The sequence below is a fragment of the Oryzias latipes genome, chromosome 24, assembly GCF_002234675.1.
Source record: "Oryzias latipes chromosome 24, ASM223467v1".
Taxonomy (NCBI): Eukaryota; Metazoa; Chordata; class Actinopteri; order Beloniformes; family Adrianichthyidae; genus Oryzias; species Oryzias latipes.
Window position 1 is genome coordinate 20,195,247 of NC_019882.2, and position 15,034 is coordinate 20,210,280.

General features: G+C 42.8%; 1 protein-coding gene across 1 annotated transcript; it reads right to left on the reverse strand.

Moving 5' to 3' along the window:
• Positions 1–146: 146 nt before the first annotated feature.
• arhgap11b (Rho GTPase activating protein 11B) lies at positions 147–15,034 on the reverse strand. The gene is made up of 7 exons (XM_004083976.4): positions 14,766–15,034; positions 14,598–14,694; positions 2,236–2,492; positions 821–972; positions 657–758; positions 412–564; positions 147–342 (listed from the first exon to the last, which is right to left on the reverse strand). The coding sequence occupies exons 1-7, from the start codon at positions 14,939–14,941 to the stop codon at positions 269–271; spliced, it is 1,011 nt and encodes a 336-aa protein (XP_004084024.1). The 5' UTR covers positions 14,942–15,034; the 3' UTR covers positions 147–268.

Sequence of the window (15,034 nt, forward strand, 5' to 3'; positions counted from 1 at the left end):
TAAAGGATTTTTTAAAACACTGTCATTAATGTAGAAGTGCTGTTCAAATAAAATAAACTGATCGAGGCACACATGCAGCAGCATCTTCAACTTAAATTCCTCCTTTAAAGACTTGTCCTGCACATGTGCAATGCAAAGTGTGAGGGCACAGTCAACGGTCGACAAAAAGATATTTATTTAAAAACAACTTCACAAAAAAAAGTGCAATAGAGGTCCTTCTCTTTACAGAATAAAAACATCCTGGATTAGTGCAGGGAGAAGAGGAAGCTCAGGCTAAAGGTGAGGAACGTCGTCTCCAGCTCGAGAGCTGCAGTTTCTCCCCATCCACCATTCTGCAGAAATCTTTGGAATTTGAAACCATAAAACCAAACTGCAGGTCTGAAACATTTGCTAGAAATGTTCTGCTTTTACCTGCTTGTGGCAGAGTAGACCTGAAAAGTTGCACGTTGGGAAAATTGTTGATGCCAGAGCTTCTCCTCAGTCGGGGTTTGTCGACGGGCGTTCGATTCTGGGACACTGTGGGTCTGCTCTTCCCCTGAACCCAAGGCATCGACTTCAGAGACGCTGTGAGCATTTCACAAAGAAAAAAGATGTTTTTTGTCCATTTCATATTTACAATAAGAAGATAAAAAAAATTAAAAAACTTTAGGCGTCACCTTTGACACTGTTTTTCTTTCCCTTTTTTGAGCATCCATCCTTCTGAGGATGGAAATTCAGAAAATAGTCCATGCTGTCCATTACAGCTTTGGGAATCACTCCTGGAACATTCAGTGATCAGAACAGGCAGGTTGAACAGACGGCTTGCAGGATGGATCATTACCAAACAGATGGGGGTTTTCGATGAAGGTCTGCAGGACGAGGACTCGCAGCTCCAGCCGGACTTGGGACATTTCCGTCTTGTTTGGAGGCGGCAAAAGACACGGCATGAAGACCGTCGCCAGGTTTGAGCTGGTCATCAGGTTTTCAGAGCATCTGAAAATAAAAATTTGTGAGAAGACTTGTTTTTTTTCTACTTCAAACGAATCCAATTATCAATCTGTTTTTATTTACTTTTTCAACTTTACAGAATAAAGACCAGACAAGAGCCAGAATAACATTTAACTGCTCATTTCTAACACTATAGGTGACATTTTGCACCATTTAGAAACTTGAACACATTTTAGTTTTCTGAAATTTATGCACGGATGCTCCAGGGATTTGAACATCTGACAAATAACTGGAATAGCTGTCCAGCTCGCTGAGCAACAGCCACTCATCATTTCTGAAGAGAAAACATTTTTTCCTCACTCCGACGGGTTAAACAGCTTTTTGACCCTTTTAGCTCTGTAGACATTTGTGGCCTCAGTCGCTTTACCCAGATTTGCTGTTGGAGTTTTATTTTTAGCTCACTAAGATCACAATTATTCTAACCAAAATGTTTTGTTGTTGTAGCTTTTACATATTTTTCCAGATCCACTGAAACACAAATCTTTAAATTCTTAAAAAAAATTTTTTAAAGACAATAATTTGAGGATAGTGTCTGTTAAAAAATATTTCCAGAAACAATTTTACATATTTTTATCACTGCTATGAAATTTTACTTGGATTTGATGTGGTTCTAATACTCTCCCAAAGTTTGGTTCAGAGGACGGATGACGTCCTGAGGTGAAAATGACACCATAACCGCCATCACGTTGTCCAATGTCAACCATGTCCTGGTAGCCACTAGGGCTCAAAGCCCCACCCCCACTCCAAATTAGGATCAATGCTAAAAACTAAAATTCACAATTGAAACTTAAAATTGAGGACCAAAATGGAAAGAAAATAAAAGATGGAAATACAGAGCAGCAGCCGTTACAAATAATTGTTTTCTATTTGATAACAGTTTTAGGTTTTGCTTTATTTCCAAATTCAAATTTAGAATTTACAATATTTCTTTCAAAGTTAAAACATGTTTTCAAAAAGTATAACAATCGGGTATTTCATTGTCTTTAAGCCGATTTGGATCTGAACTCAGTCTACCTCACAATAAGACAAGGTTGACTTTTACATACCATGTATAAATTATAAACTTGAAATGTTCCAATTTACTCTAAAATATTAATATATTTGTGTACTACAGCACACATGCTCTGCAGTATACTTATACTCAAACAGACGTACTAAAACAAACTTCAGGCAAAGGGTTCCTATCTGACCAAACATGAAAAAAGGACAAAAGCAGACAAACTCTAAGAGGTTTGAATTTTTTTGTACCTCTGAGAAACTTTGGACAGGAAGTGAAAGAGGTAATGCAGACTGGAGCAGTTTCTTGCAGGCAGCAGGCAGGACAGCAGCTGGAGGGCAGACATCCTGTCCTGCAGGCCGGGCAGCGTCTGCGCCTTCAGTAGAGCTGCATGGAGCTCGCATGGCAGGAGCGGCTCTGGAAGCTCCCTGCAGAACTGTTTGATGAGGGCAGCGACGTCGTACGGCGGGGCCGTGGACAGGCAGCCCTCACCGCCGTTCAGTTTGGCCTGAAAAGGCAAACACGGGCCATTCCAGAAGAACTAAATAAAGGCTAAACGAATGATAAAAAAATGGCACAAAACCCTTCAATTTGAGAACAAAAATAGAATAAGAGTCAAACTTGCTGAGGCGGATTTTTTTTTTTTTTAGTACATTGATTATTTCAAATGATTTCTCTTTTATTGACCAACAAACTGTTAAAAAATAACCCAACAACACTTCATCCAGTTTTTAATCCTAATACATTAAACCGTTGAAGGTTCTATTCCTTCTGAGATGTGATGCATTTTCAGCAGTTACCCTTTAACTCTTGTGCTATCTTAGATGACCCCCCCCCTTACATTGACGTGTTCTCCCTACCATGACAAAGGTGGAGAAAGGTGGAAAGATTTCATGTAATCCATGGACACCAGTGAAGATCACAAATCATTGAAGAAAAAAGGTTCAGAGCACTGTCTAGTGGGTCTAGATGACCCAACTCCCAATGTTAAAGTGCATAGGATAGCAGAAGGGTTACGAGTAAAATTAAAGCTACAAGTAGCATTTAGCGGGCCCGAGCACGTGCGACCGCATGGCACGAGCGACCGCCCCGTGAGCAACGCCCTGCTCGAGCCATTCTCGTCGTTTTTTCTTGTCCATTCTGGAGCTCCAAGCTATTGTTAATACAACAGCAGCCTGGGGGGGGGGGGGGGGGGGGGGGGGGGCGGCTGTAATCTGTTGCCTTAAGGGACAAAGACTTTTGCATATAGCATGAAAAAAATTCAAGCAATGATGATAATTGCTATCACTGTCCCTATGGATGAGAACAATAGAACTCATTCAATTTCCACTACAATGTCTAGATGAGTGTCAGCTATGTCTGATAACTTGGCCAATTAGCTGGACCGGGATCTTGCAAAGTGCAGGTGGTTAACGTCCAGTGTGATGAGTCTGTGGACGGCAACAGTACAGCATAGCTTTTGGTTTCCACAAGAGAAGAACTCCTGACACATCTGCCCTAACAGACAACTACAAGAGGAGTTGAAATGTATAACACGGTGAAGGAGTTTTTGTGCAGAAAAAGGTACAATTAGAAAAGCTGGTAGCAGTGACTGCAGATGGGACTCCTGCTATGATTAATAGACAAACAGGTTTCATCACTCACTGTAAAGCTGACCCAGACTTTCCAAAATGTCTGCATTACTGCTGCGTCATTCACCAGCAGGCCTTATGTGCAGAAGTGATTGGCTCTGGACATATAATGACTCTTATTCTGAAAATCGTAAACAACCTCAGCTGCAAAGCAAAACAGCACAGGATTTTTAAGGTGCTATTGGAGGAGATGTCTGTTGAATATGGTGAATATGAACATTGTGAATCTGAACTTGCATTCTTGACTGACATTACTGGAAAACTAAACCACTTGATCTGCGAGCTGCAAGACAATGGCAAAACTATTTTTTTTTGACCAGCCTGCCTGAGCCAGTGTTTTTCTTGTGGGGATCTTTTCTGCCAGGGCTTGTCAGCTTGGTCAGTGGATGTTGCTGCAGTTGTCTCCCTTGCTGGGACAGCTGGAGTTAAACACAGCAGCTCACGGCTCTGAAGTGGACCCCGTTGCTGTCCCAGTCTGGATGGGCACTGTGGCGATGTTCCAATGGCCAGGCTGGCTCCTGGTATAAAGAGATTCCCAAATACCATTTCCTAACCGCAGAGCCAAGGATGTGTTTACATGTTTAGGTCAAAAATGTGATGGACAGCTTCATGTTGTCTAAACATGCCACCCTGTTATTAATCCAGTTGATATGGTTCTCCATCTGTGTCTAGGTGATAGAAAAGCATTTTTTTTTATATTTAGAGCTCTAAGCAAACAAACAGTTGTCTATATAAAAGAGCTTTTACAATTGTGCACTTTTAGCAGGTCTCTGAGTTCATGTGACCAATGTATGGTGGATTTTCACAGACCTTGTTTAAAACTGAAGGTGAGAGAGACTTAGAGAAATGGCTTCATTGTTCTGGAGTTCTTTGTTTCATCCACAGAAGAGTAGAATTGGTGATTGATTTTGAAAAGCTGCTGAAAAAAGTATCTTTTTCAAATTGCAATTTCTAACTTGGGTTTTACATTTTGTGTTCCATTTTTTGTGCTTTAATTGGGAAGCATTTGTTATTTGTTTGGTGTTTTTAAGGTTCTGCAAATATACACATCATTTTTTAGAGACATTTGTTATCAGTTGTGTTTGTTGATTTGTAGTTTAATTTCATTGGATGTATAGATGTCGTGTGGGGGGGAGGCTCGAGAGCAGGTAGGACCCAGGCGCAGAGACGGGAGGCAAACAGGTTCAGGGCAAGTGGGTTTATTTAACTAACAAAAAGCGCTGCAGAGCAGGATGACAAAACTAAAAACAAAAACTTACTGTGGCATGGCAAGGGACATGGACGCCAGACAAGAAGACGTGATCAACATGAGCAGAAGTTAATGGACCAGCACAGGAGGAAGGCAGAGACAAGACTTATATACAGACAGGGCAGACAAGACACAGGTGAACACGATTAGGGCAGATGGGGACCAAAGGAAGTAAAACTCAAGAAACATGACAAGACAGGAAACCTTTCAAAATAAAACTGGAAACAGAACCAAACAAGACAGAACAAGAACTAAAGCGAAAAAAAAGACAACAAACTGAAACCATGACAATAGAAAGGAAAAGAAGTTCAAACATTGATTATAAAAAAGGATATAAGAGATAAAAAAAAAGAAAAAGGAAAAGAAAAAAGATAAAATATTGATTTAATTGCATTTTGAATAGATAAAAAACAATGATTAATAGAATCAGAATCAGAATCAGGAATCAGAAAAAGTTTTATTGCCAGGTTCAGTAGAGCGCACTTTACAAAACGAGGAATTTGACTTGGTGTATAGTGCAATTAAGAATAAGTTAAAAATTAAGTTAACAACAACAACACACTATATACAGTAGAGTAAGGTGAATTAAAGTGGGAGCACAGATGGGCTGGGATGGTGGGGCCTGTAAGTGGCACCGACAGTCCTTTGGTGGGCGGGGGGGGAGGGGGGGTCACCTGGGGGAGTTGGGGTTCTGTTCAGCAGGCTGGCTGCAGTGGGGAAGAAGCTGTTCTTGTGGCGCGAGGTCCTGGTCCTGATGGACCGGAGCCTCTTGCCAGAAGGGAGGGGCCGAAAGAGATTATGTCCTGGATGAGAGGGGTTGGCTACAATCCTGGCTGCCCGCCTCCAGGTCCTGGAGATGTGCAGTTCCTGGAGAGACGGGAGGTGGCAGCCGATCACCTTCTCTGCTGAGTGGATGACGCGTTGCAACTTGGCCTTGTCTCTGGCCGTGGCCGCAGCGAACCAGACTGTGATGGAGGACGTGAGGGTGGATTCGATGATGGCGGTGTAAAAGTCTACCAGCATCTTTTCAGGGAGGTGAAACTTCTTCAGCTGCCTCAGGAAGTACATCCTCTGCTGGACCTTCTTAGTGATGGAGCTGATGTTCTGCTCCCACTTGAGGTCCTGGCTGATGATGGTTCCCAGGAAGCAGAAGGACTCCACAGAGGTCACCGGGGAGTCACAGAGGATGACAGGGGGGAGGGGGGCTGGGGCCTTCCTGAAGTCCACTGTCATCTCCACTGTCTTCAGAGCATTAAGCTCCAGGTTGTTAGCGCTGCACTATGACACCAGCCTGGCTATTTCACTCCTGTAGGCCGACTCATCTCCGTCAGAGATGAGGCCGATGAGTGTGGTGTCGTCAGCAAACTTCAGGAGTTTGACAGACAGGTGACCAGCTGTGCAGCTGTTTGTGTACAGGGAGAGTAACAGGGGTGAAAGGACACAGCCCTGGGGGGATCCGGTGCTTGTGGTCCGAGTATCTGAGACGAGCTTCCCCAGCCTCACATACTGCTGACTGTCCGTCAGGAAGTCTGTGATCCACCTGCAGGTGGAGTCAGGCACATTCATCTTGGAGAGTTTTTAATACTAAAGATGTATGAAAGACATACCGAAAAGATATGTCTTTCAGTGTTTAACTGGCTGTCTTTGGATTATGCATGCCTGAATAATGGTCATTCTTACTCCTCATCTCTCTGTTCACTGCTTGCTAATTTACATAGCAGGGGTCCCAGCAGGAGGGGGCGGGGTTGTAACACGACTCCTTCAGCAGAGCCAGGCTGAGAGAGGCTTTGACATGTAAGATGTTAGATGTTAGAATGCCAGATGTTAGAATGACCAGTTCATTTTATATCTATGAAAATATTCAGGTAGCTATGGGACATGTTTAGCTATAGGTCTGTGAAAATTGGTGTCGATTGTTGAAACATAAGTTACCATAAAAAAATGTTTGTTTGGAGTCTAGACAGATTTAACACAGGTTTTTGGATGAAAAAGGATTTTTTATAAATCATCTGTTACACTTTTAAGTCTGAAAAAAATATGGAAGGCAGCAAACACAGATCCCTACCGTTTTTAATTTTTTTGTGCTGATATTTGAAAGATAAGTTATGCAAAAAAATAGGTGTTTGCAGTTTTGCCTAAAAAGACGTTTTCGGACCTTTTTGGATGAAATGATGTCTAAAAGTTCACCTGTAACTTCAATAATTCTGAATTTTTTTAGGAAGCAGTAGCACATAAATGCCTATGAAAGTTGAATTCTTGGTGCTGATAACCTAAACAGAATTTATGCTAAAAATCTTTGTTCAGTCCAAAATTGCATAGGAAAAACACCGGTATGAAGTTTCTCGTAGACCCTATAGTGCTATCTATCAAAGTTGGAGATTTGTAAGAGGCATCTAACTCTGAAATCTCAGCTTCCTGAGACAAACGGCTGATTTGCTATGAAGCTTTGTTTTATGAGTAAGTGCAATTGACCACTTCCTGTTTGGGGGGGCCTTATGAAGGCACAGTCAGATGTACACCCATGAAATTTTAGATGATGAGAGAGGACCTTTCTGAGTATCTCCAGTTTTAATTTCATGCACGTCGGACGAAGCGCAGAGAAAAGATAGGTCAGAATGTGACATAAAATGTATTTGTCAATATCTAGGTGGCGCTATGGAGCTCGTCCAAGATTGTCATATCCATGGGTTCAGAATGGAAGCCTCATCACCTCTATTGAATTTCAGTGAGATTGGACAAGGAATGTGCACGTGAGAGCAACTTTTGTGTGCATGGCGAGACGCCCAACTTCGCCGCTCTGTCACGACCACACCCCCGCATTGAAAGTTATGGCTTTTTATCAGAGTAAACATCAATGGCTTTTCAACAGGTGGACATCATTTTTAGGTGTGTCGGCTCATCCTACTTGGAGCAGTGATGCTCCAAGTAAAACATGTCATTTCCTTTTACCAGCAGGTGGTGCTACACCTATTCCAGATTCTTCCACTGCAGATGTGTTCAAAGTCAGACTACAATCATGCATATCAACTTTGGATCATATTGGATTTTGCATGGCTGAGTAATGGCCATTTTTCTTTTCATGGCGTGTTTTCAAAATGACCTCCATTTTCGACGCGCCGCCACGGTCACAAACATCCGTAAAAACTTAAAAGCTTCGCAATTTAACATCGGACATGTGTTTAGTTTACAAAACCAAAGTTTGGAGTCATTATTCACAAATCTCTAGGAGGAGTTCGTTCTAGAGTGAGGCCTGCAAATGTCCAAAATGAAGCAAAAATGACATATTGACCTCAATATATCAGACTTCCTGTGCGAGTGACAGGTGGGTCCTTTCAGACTTTTTTGTAGGTCTCCATCTGAAGAACATGCCCTGCAAAAATCAAGCTTGTACGTTAAAGCGTATGCGGGGCGTCGGGACAAAAGTCACTGTAGGTGGCGCTATCGAGCCGTTTTTCTGCGCCCATGCCAATCTCCTATAAAATACGAAATTTTTCGCGACTCCTGATGTGTGTGCCAAATTTGGTGAGTTTTGGGGTATGTTAAAGGCCTCAAAAAGGCGACTCTTCCGGTAGAATAATAATAATAATAATAATTAAAGCTACAAGTAGCATTTAGCGGGCCCGAGCACGTGCGACCGCATGGCACGAGCGACCGCCCCGTGAGCAACGCCCTGCTCGAGCCATTCTCGTCGTTTTTTCTTGTCCATTCTGGAGCTCCAAGCTATTGTTAACACGACAGCAGCCTGGGGGGGGGGGGGGGGGGGGGGGGGGGGGCTGTAATCTGTTGCCTTAAGGGACAAAGACTTTTGCATATAGCATGAAAAAAATTCAAGCAATGATGATAATTGCTATCACTGTTCCTAAGGATGAGAACAATAGAACTCATTCAATTTCCACTACAATGTCTAGATGAGTGTCAGCTATGTCTGATAACTTGGCCAATTAGCTGGACCGGGATCTTGCAAAGTGCAGGTGGTTAACGTCCAGTGTGATGAGTCTGTGGACGGCAACAGTACAGCATAGCTTTTGGTTTCCACAAGAGAAGAACTCCTGACACATCTGCCCTAACAGACAACTACAAGAGGAGTTGAAATGTATAACACGGTGAAGGAGTTTTTGTGCAGAAAAAGGTACAATTAGAAAAGCTGGTAGCAGTGACTGCAGATGGGACTCCTGCTATGATCAATAGACAAACAGGTTTCATCACTCACTGTAAAGCTGACCCAGACTTTCCAAAATGTCTGCATTACTGCTGCGTCATTCACCAGCAGGCCTTATGTGCAGAAGTGATTGGCTCTGGACATATAATGACTCTTATTCTGAAAATCGTAAACAACCTCAGCTGCAAAGCAAAACAGCACAGGATTTTTAAGGTGCTATTGGAGGAGATGTCTGTTGAATATGGTGAATATGAACATTGTGAATCTGAACTTGCATTCTTGACTGACATTACTGGAAAACTAAACCACTTGATCTGCGAGCTGCAAGACAATGGCAAAACTATTTTTTTTTGACCAGCCTGCCTGAGCCAGTGTTTTTCTTGTGGGGATCTTTTCTGCCAGGGCTTGTCAGCTTGGTCAGTGGATGTTGCTGCAGTTGTCTACCTTGCTGGGACAGCTGGAGTTAAACACAGCAGCTCACGGCTCTGAAGTGGACCCCGTTGCTGTCCCAGTCTGGATGGGCACTGTGGCGATGTTCCAATGGCCAGGCTGGCTCCTGGTATAAAGAGATTCCCAATTACCATTTCCTAACCGCAGAGCCAAGGATGTGTTTACATGTTTAGGTCAAAAATGTGATGGACAGCTTCATGTTGTCTAAGTTTAAACCTAAACATGCCACCCTGTTATTAATCCAGTTGATATGGTTCTCCATCTGTGTCTAGGTGATAGAAAAGCATTTTTTTTATATTTAGAGCTCTAAGCAAACAAACAGTTGTCTATATAAAAGAGCTTTTACAATTGTGCACTTTTAGCAGGTCTCTGAGTTCATGTGACCAATGTATGGTGGATTTTCACAGACCTTGTTTAAAACTGAAGGTGAGAGAGACTTAGAGAAATGGCTTCATTGTTCTGGAGTTCTTTGTTTCATCCACAGAAGAGTAGAATTGGTGATTGATTTTGAAAAGCTGCTGAAAAAAGTATCTTTTTCAAATTGCAATTTCTAACTTGGGTTTTACATTTTGTGTTCCATTTTTTGTGCTTTAATTGGGAAGCATTTGTTATTTGTTTGGTGTTTTTAAGGTTCTGCAAATATACACATCATTTTTTAGAGACATTTGTTATCAGTTGTGTTTGTTGATTTGTAGTTTAATTTCATTGGATGTATAGATGTCGTGTGGGGGGGAGGCTCGAGAGCAGGTAGGACCCAGGCGCAGAGACGGGAGGCAAACGGGTTCAGGGCAAGTGGGTTTATTTAACTAACAAAAAGCGCTGCAGAGCAGGATGACAAAACTAAAAACAAAAACTTACTGTGGCATGGCAAGGGACATGGACGCCAGACAAGAAGACGTGATCAACATGAGCAGAAGTTAATGGACCAGCACAGGAGGAAGGCAGAGACAAGACTTATATACAGACAGGGCAGACAAGACACAGGTGAACACGATTAGGGCAGATGGGGACCAAAGGAAGTAAAACTCAAGAAACATGACAAGACAGGAAACCTTTCAAAATAAAACAGGAAACAGAACCAAACAAGGCAGAACAAGAACTAAAGCGAAAAACAAGACAACAAACTGAAACCATGACAATAGAAAGGAAAAGAAGTTCAAACATTGATTATAAAAAAGGATATAAGAGATAAAAAAAAAGAAAAAGGAAAAGAAAAAAGATAAAATATTGATTTAATTGCATTTTGAATGAATAAAAAACAATAATTAATAGAATCAGAATCAGAATCAGAAATCAGAAAAAGTTTTATTGCCAGGTTCAGTAGAACGCACTTTACAAAACGAGGAATTTGACTTGGTGTATAGTGCAATTAAGAATAAGTTAAAAATTAAGTTAACAACAACAACACACTATATACAGTAGAGTAAGGTGAATTAAAGTGGGAGCACAGATGGGCTGGGATGGTGGGGCCTGTAAGTGGCACCGACAGTCCTTTGGTGGGCGGGGGGGGAGGGGGGGTCACCTGGGGGAGTTGGGGTTCTGTTCAGCAGGCTGGCTGCAGTGGGGAAGAAGCTGTTCTTGTGGCGCGAGGTCCTGGTCCTGATGGACCGGAGCCTCTTGCCAGAAGGGAGGGGCCGAAAGAGATTATGTCCTGGATGAGAGGGGTTGGCTACAATCCTGGCTGCCCGCCTCCAGGTCCTGGAGATGTGCAGCTCCTGGAGAGACGGGAGGTGGCAGCCGATCACCTTCTCTGCTGAGTGGATGACGCGTTGCAGCTTGGCCTTGTCTCTGGCCGTGGCCGCAGCGAACCAGACTGTGATGGAGGACGTGAGGGTGGATTCGATGATGGCATCGTAGAAGTCTACCAGCATCTTTTCAGGGAGGTGAAACTTCTTCAGCTGCCTCAGGAAGTACATCCTCTGCTGGACCTTCTTAGTGATGGAGCTGATGTTCTGCTCCCACTTGAGGTCCTGGCTGATGATGGTTCCCAGGAAGCAGAAGGACTCCACAGAGGTCACCGGGGAGTCACAGAGGATGACAGGGGGGAGGGGGGCTGGGGCCTTCCTGAAGTCCACTGTCATCTCCACTGTCTTCAGAGCATTAAGCTCCAGGTTGTTAGCGCTGCACTATGACACCAGCCTGGCTATTTCACTCCTGTAGGCCGACTCATCTCCGTCAGAGATGAGGCCGATGAAAGTGGTGTCGTCAGCAAACTTCAGGAGTTTGACAGACAGGTGACCAGCTGTGCAGCTGTTTGTGTACAGGGAGAGTAACAGGGGTGAAAGGACACAGCCCTGGGGGGATCGGGTGCTTGTGGTCCGAGTATCTGAGACGAGCTTCCCCAGCCTCACATACTGCTGTCTGTCCGTCAGGAAGTCTGTGATCCACCTGCAGGTGGAGTCAGGCACATTCATCTTGGAGAGTTTTTAATACTAAAGATGTATGAAAGACATACCGAAAAAATATGTCTTTCAGTGTTTAACTGGCTGTCTTTGGATTATGCATGCCTGAATAATGGCCATTCTTACTCCTCATCTCTCTGTTCACTGCTTGCTAATTTACATAGCAGGGGTCCCAGCAGGAGGGGGCGGGGTTGTAACACGACTCCTTCAGCAGAGCCAGGCTGAGAGAGGCTTTGACATGTAAGATGTTAGATGTTAGAATGCCAGATGTTAGAATGACCAGTTCATTTTATATCTATGAAAATATTCAGGTAGCTATGGGACATGTTTAGCTATAGGTCTGTGAAAATTGGTGTCGATTGTTGAAACATAAGTTACCATAAAAAAATGTTTGTTTGGAGTCTAGACAGATTTAACACAGGTTTTTGGATGAAAAAGGATTTTTTATAAATCATCTGTTACACTTTTAAGTCTGAAAAAAATATGGAAGGCAGCAAACACAGATCCCTACCGTTTTTAATTTTTTTGTGCTGATATTTGAAAGATAAGTTATGCAAAAAAATAGGTGTTTGCAGTTTTGCCTAAAAAGACGTTTTCGGACCTTTTTGGATGAAATGATGTCTAAAAGTTCACCTGTAACTTCAATAATTCTGAATTTTTTTAGGAAGCAGTAGCACATAAATGCCTATGAAAGTTGAATTCTTGGTGCTGATAACCTAAACAGAATTTATGCTAAAAATCTTTGTTCAGTCCAAAATTTCATTAAAAAAATCAAGTGATGAAGTTTCTCGTAGACCCTATAGTGTTACATATCAAAGCTGGAGGTTATTAAAGGCATCTAATTCTGAAATCTCAGCTTCCTGAGACAAACGGCTGATTTATAATAAATTTCTATTATTTGGGTGCACATAATCGACCACTTCCTGTTACGCAGGCACCGTCAGGTGTACACCCATGAAACTTCAGATTATGAGAGAGGACCCTTCAGAGTATCTCCAGTTTTAATTTCATGCACATCGGACAAAGCAAAGAGAAAATACAGGGCAGAATGTGCCCAATGCAATAACTAGGTGGCGCTATAGAGCTCGTCCAAGATTGTCATATCCATGGGTTCAGAATAGAAGCTTCATCATATCCATTGAATTTCAGTGAGATTGGACAAGGTATGTGCACGTGAGAGCAACTTTTGTGTGCATGGCGAGATGCCCAACTTTGCCGCTCTGTCACGACCACACCCCCGCATTGAAAGTTATGGTTTTTTGTCAGAGTAAACTTCAATGGCTTTTCAACAGGTGGACGTCATTTTCAGGTGTGTCGGCTCATCCTACTGGGAGCAGTGATGCTCCAAGTAAAACATGTCATTTCCTCTTGCCAGCAGGTGGCGCTACACTTTTTCCAGATTTTTTCACTGCTGATGTGTTCAGAGTCAGACTACAATCATGCACATCAATTTTGGATCAGATTGGATTATGCATGGCTGAGTAATGGCCATTTTTCTTTTCATGGCGTGTTTTCGAAACGACCTCCAATTTTGACGCGCCGCCATGGTCACAAACATCCATAAAAACTTAAAAGCTTTGCAATTTAACATCGGACATGTGTCTAGTTTACAAAACCAAAGTTTGGAGTCATTACTCTCAAATCTCTAGGAGGAGTTCGTTCTAGAGCGAGGCCTGCAAATGACCAAAATACAGCAAAAATGACATATTGACATCAATATAGCAGACTTCCTGTGCAACTGACAGCTTGGTACCAAGAGACTTTTTTGTAGGTTTCCATCTGATGAACATGTCCTGAAAAAATCAAGCTTGTATGTTAAAGCATATGCGGGGGCTCGGGACAAATGTCACTGTAGGTGGCGCTGTCGAGCCGTTTTTGTGCGCCCATGCCAATCTCCTGTAAAATACGAAATTTTTCGCGACTCCTGATGTGTGTGCCAAATTTGGTGAGTTTTGGGGTATGTTAAAGGCCTCAAAAAGGCGACTCTTCCGTCGGAAGAAAAAGAATAATAATAATAATAATAATAATAATAATAACTCTAACAGATACAATAGGGTCCTTGCACTCCGTGCTCGGGCCCTAATAATAATAAACATTCGAATTACAATAGGGTCCTTGCACTCCGTGCTCGGGCCCTAAAAAACACCCAAATACTACTACTATACTTCTTGGGTCTGGATTTTATTCCCGTTTTTAAATATCAAAATAAATCAATTGGGGTTTTTTGGTTCCATTTCCCAACAAGCCTGACAAACATTTCCATTTCTCAGTAAAAATTTTATTTTATGCATTTTAAAAACCTGATTGTTTGTGTTTAGTGAGAGGGGGCCTGTCATCGAACCACAAGATGTGGGAGAACGGTTATGTGATCCAATGAGGATGATGAGCAAGTCAAGATGCAGACAGAACCCAGATCTCAATCCTTATTGCTGCTCCAATACAGCACCAATATTTTGGTGGTGGTAGTGTGATGGTGTGGCGGGGAAGACTGGACAACCATTTTATGGACATCCTCAGCTTTGCCGTTCATCCCACAAACGCGTTCCTTACAGAAATGCCATCATTTAAAGAGAAACAAAAACAGCATTTCCAAAATGAACAATGAACTTACCTTAAAACGTGAAAAAACTTTTTTTTAATAATTGTTTTGCTTCCGTTTTTATTTGAAACAAAGTCAAATTGCCCACTAGAATGAGTAGTTTCAAATAAAGGAGTAGTTTACCCTGAGCGCCTTGATGCGAGGCAGAGAGCCCGACTTCCTGAACAGGCCCACACTCCCGGCACGCTCCAGCAGAAAAGAGCAGGAATCCACCAAGAAGCTGGAGAACACACCACCCAACATGTTTTCAGGTCCTCTGCCCCCCCTGCTCATACTGCTGTTCACACTCACCACGGCACTAGCCCAAACTCGGGCAGGTACTGTCTAGGTAAGCTCTCCAACGGAACCCCGAAGACCTTTGCCCCGCTCAGGACCAGCCTCTCCTTTCTCTTCTCCAGACGCTTCACAGAAATCCCATAGAGGACCTGAAGGTGTAAGCGGATCACGCTGCTGTCTGTGACCTTCATGGTTTCTCCCTGAGGGGGGGGTCAGCGTGTCACTCTGATATGTGTCCGTCACAGCAGCTCCAGAGCTGAAGCTGCAGGTCATCATCTGTATCA

Excerpts from the sequence above, each read along its gene's own strand:
- arhgap11b (XM_004083976.4), bottom strand. The coding sequence starts at position 14,941 with ATGAAGGTCACAGACAGCAGCGTGATCCGCTTACACCTTCAGGTCCTC. Across the intron at positions 14,695-14,765 it reads GAGTTTGGGCTAGTGCCGTG|CTTCTTGGTGGATTCCTGCT; the intron begins GTGAGTGTGAAC and ends TGTGTTCTCCAG. Across the intron at positions 2,493-14,597 it reads CTCGCATCAAGGCGCTCAGG|GCCAAACTGAACGGCGGTGA; the intron begins GTAAACTACTCC and ends TTGCCTTTTCAG.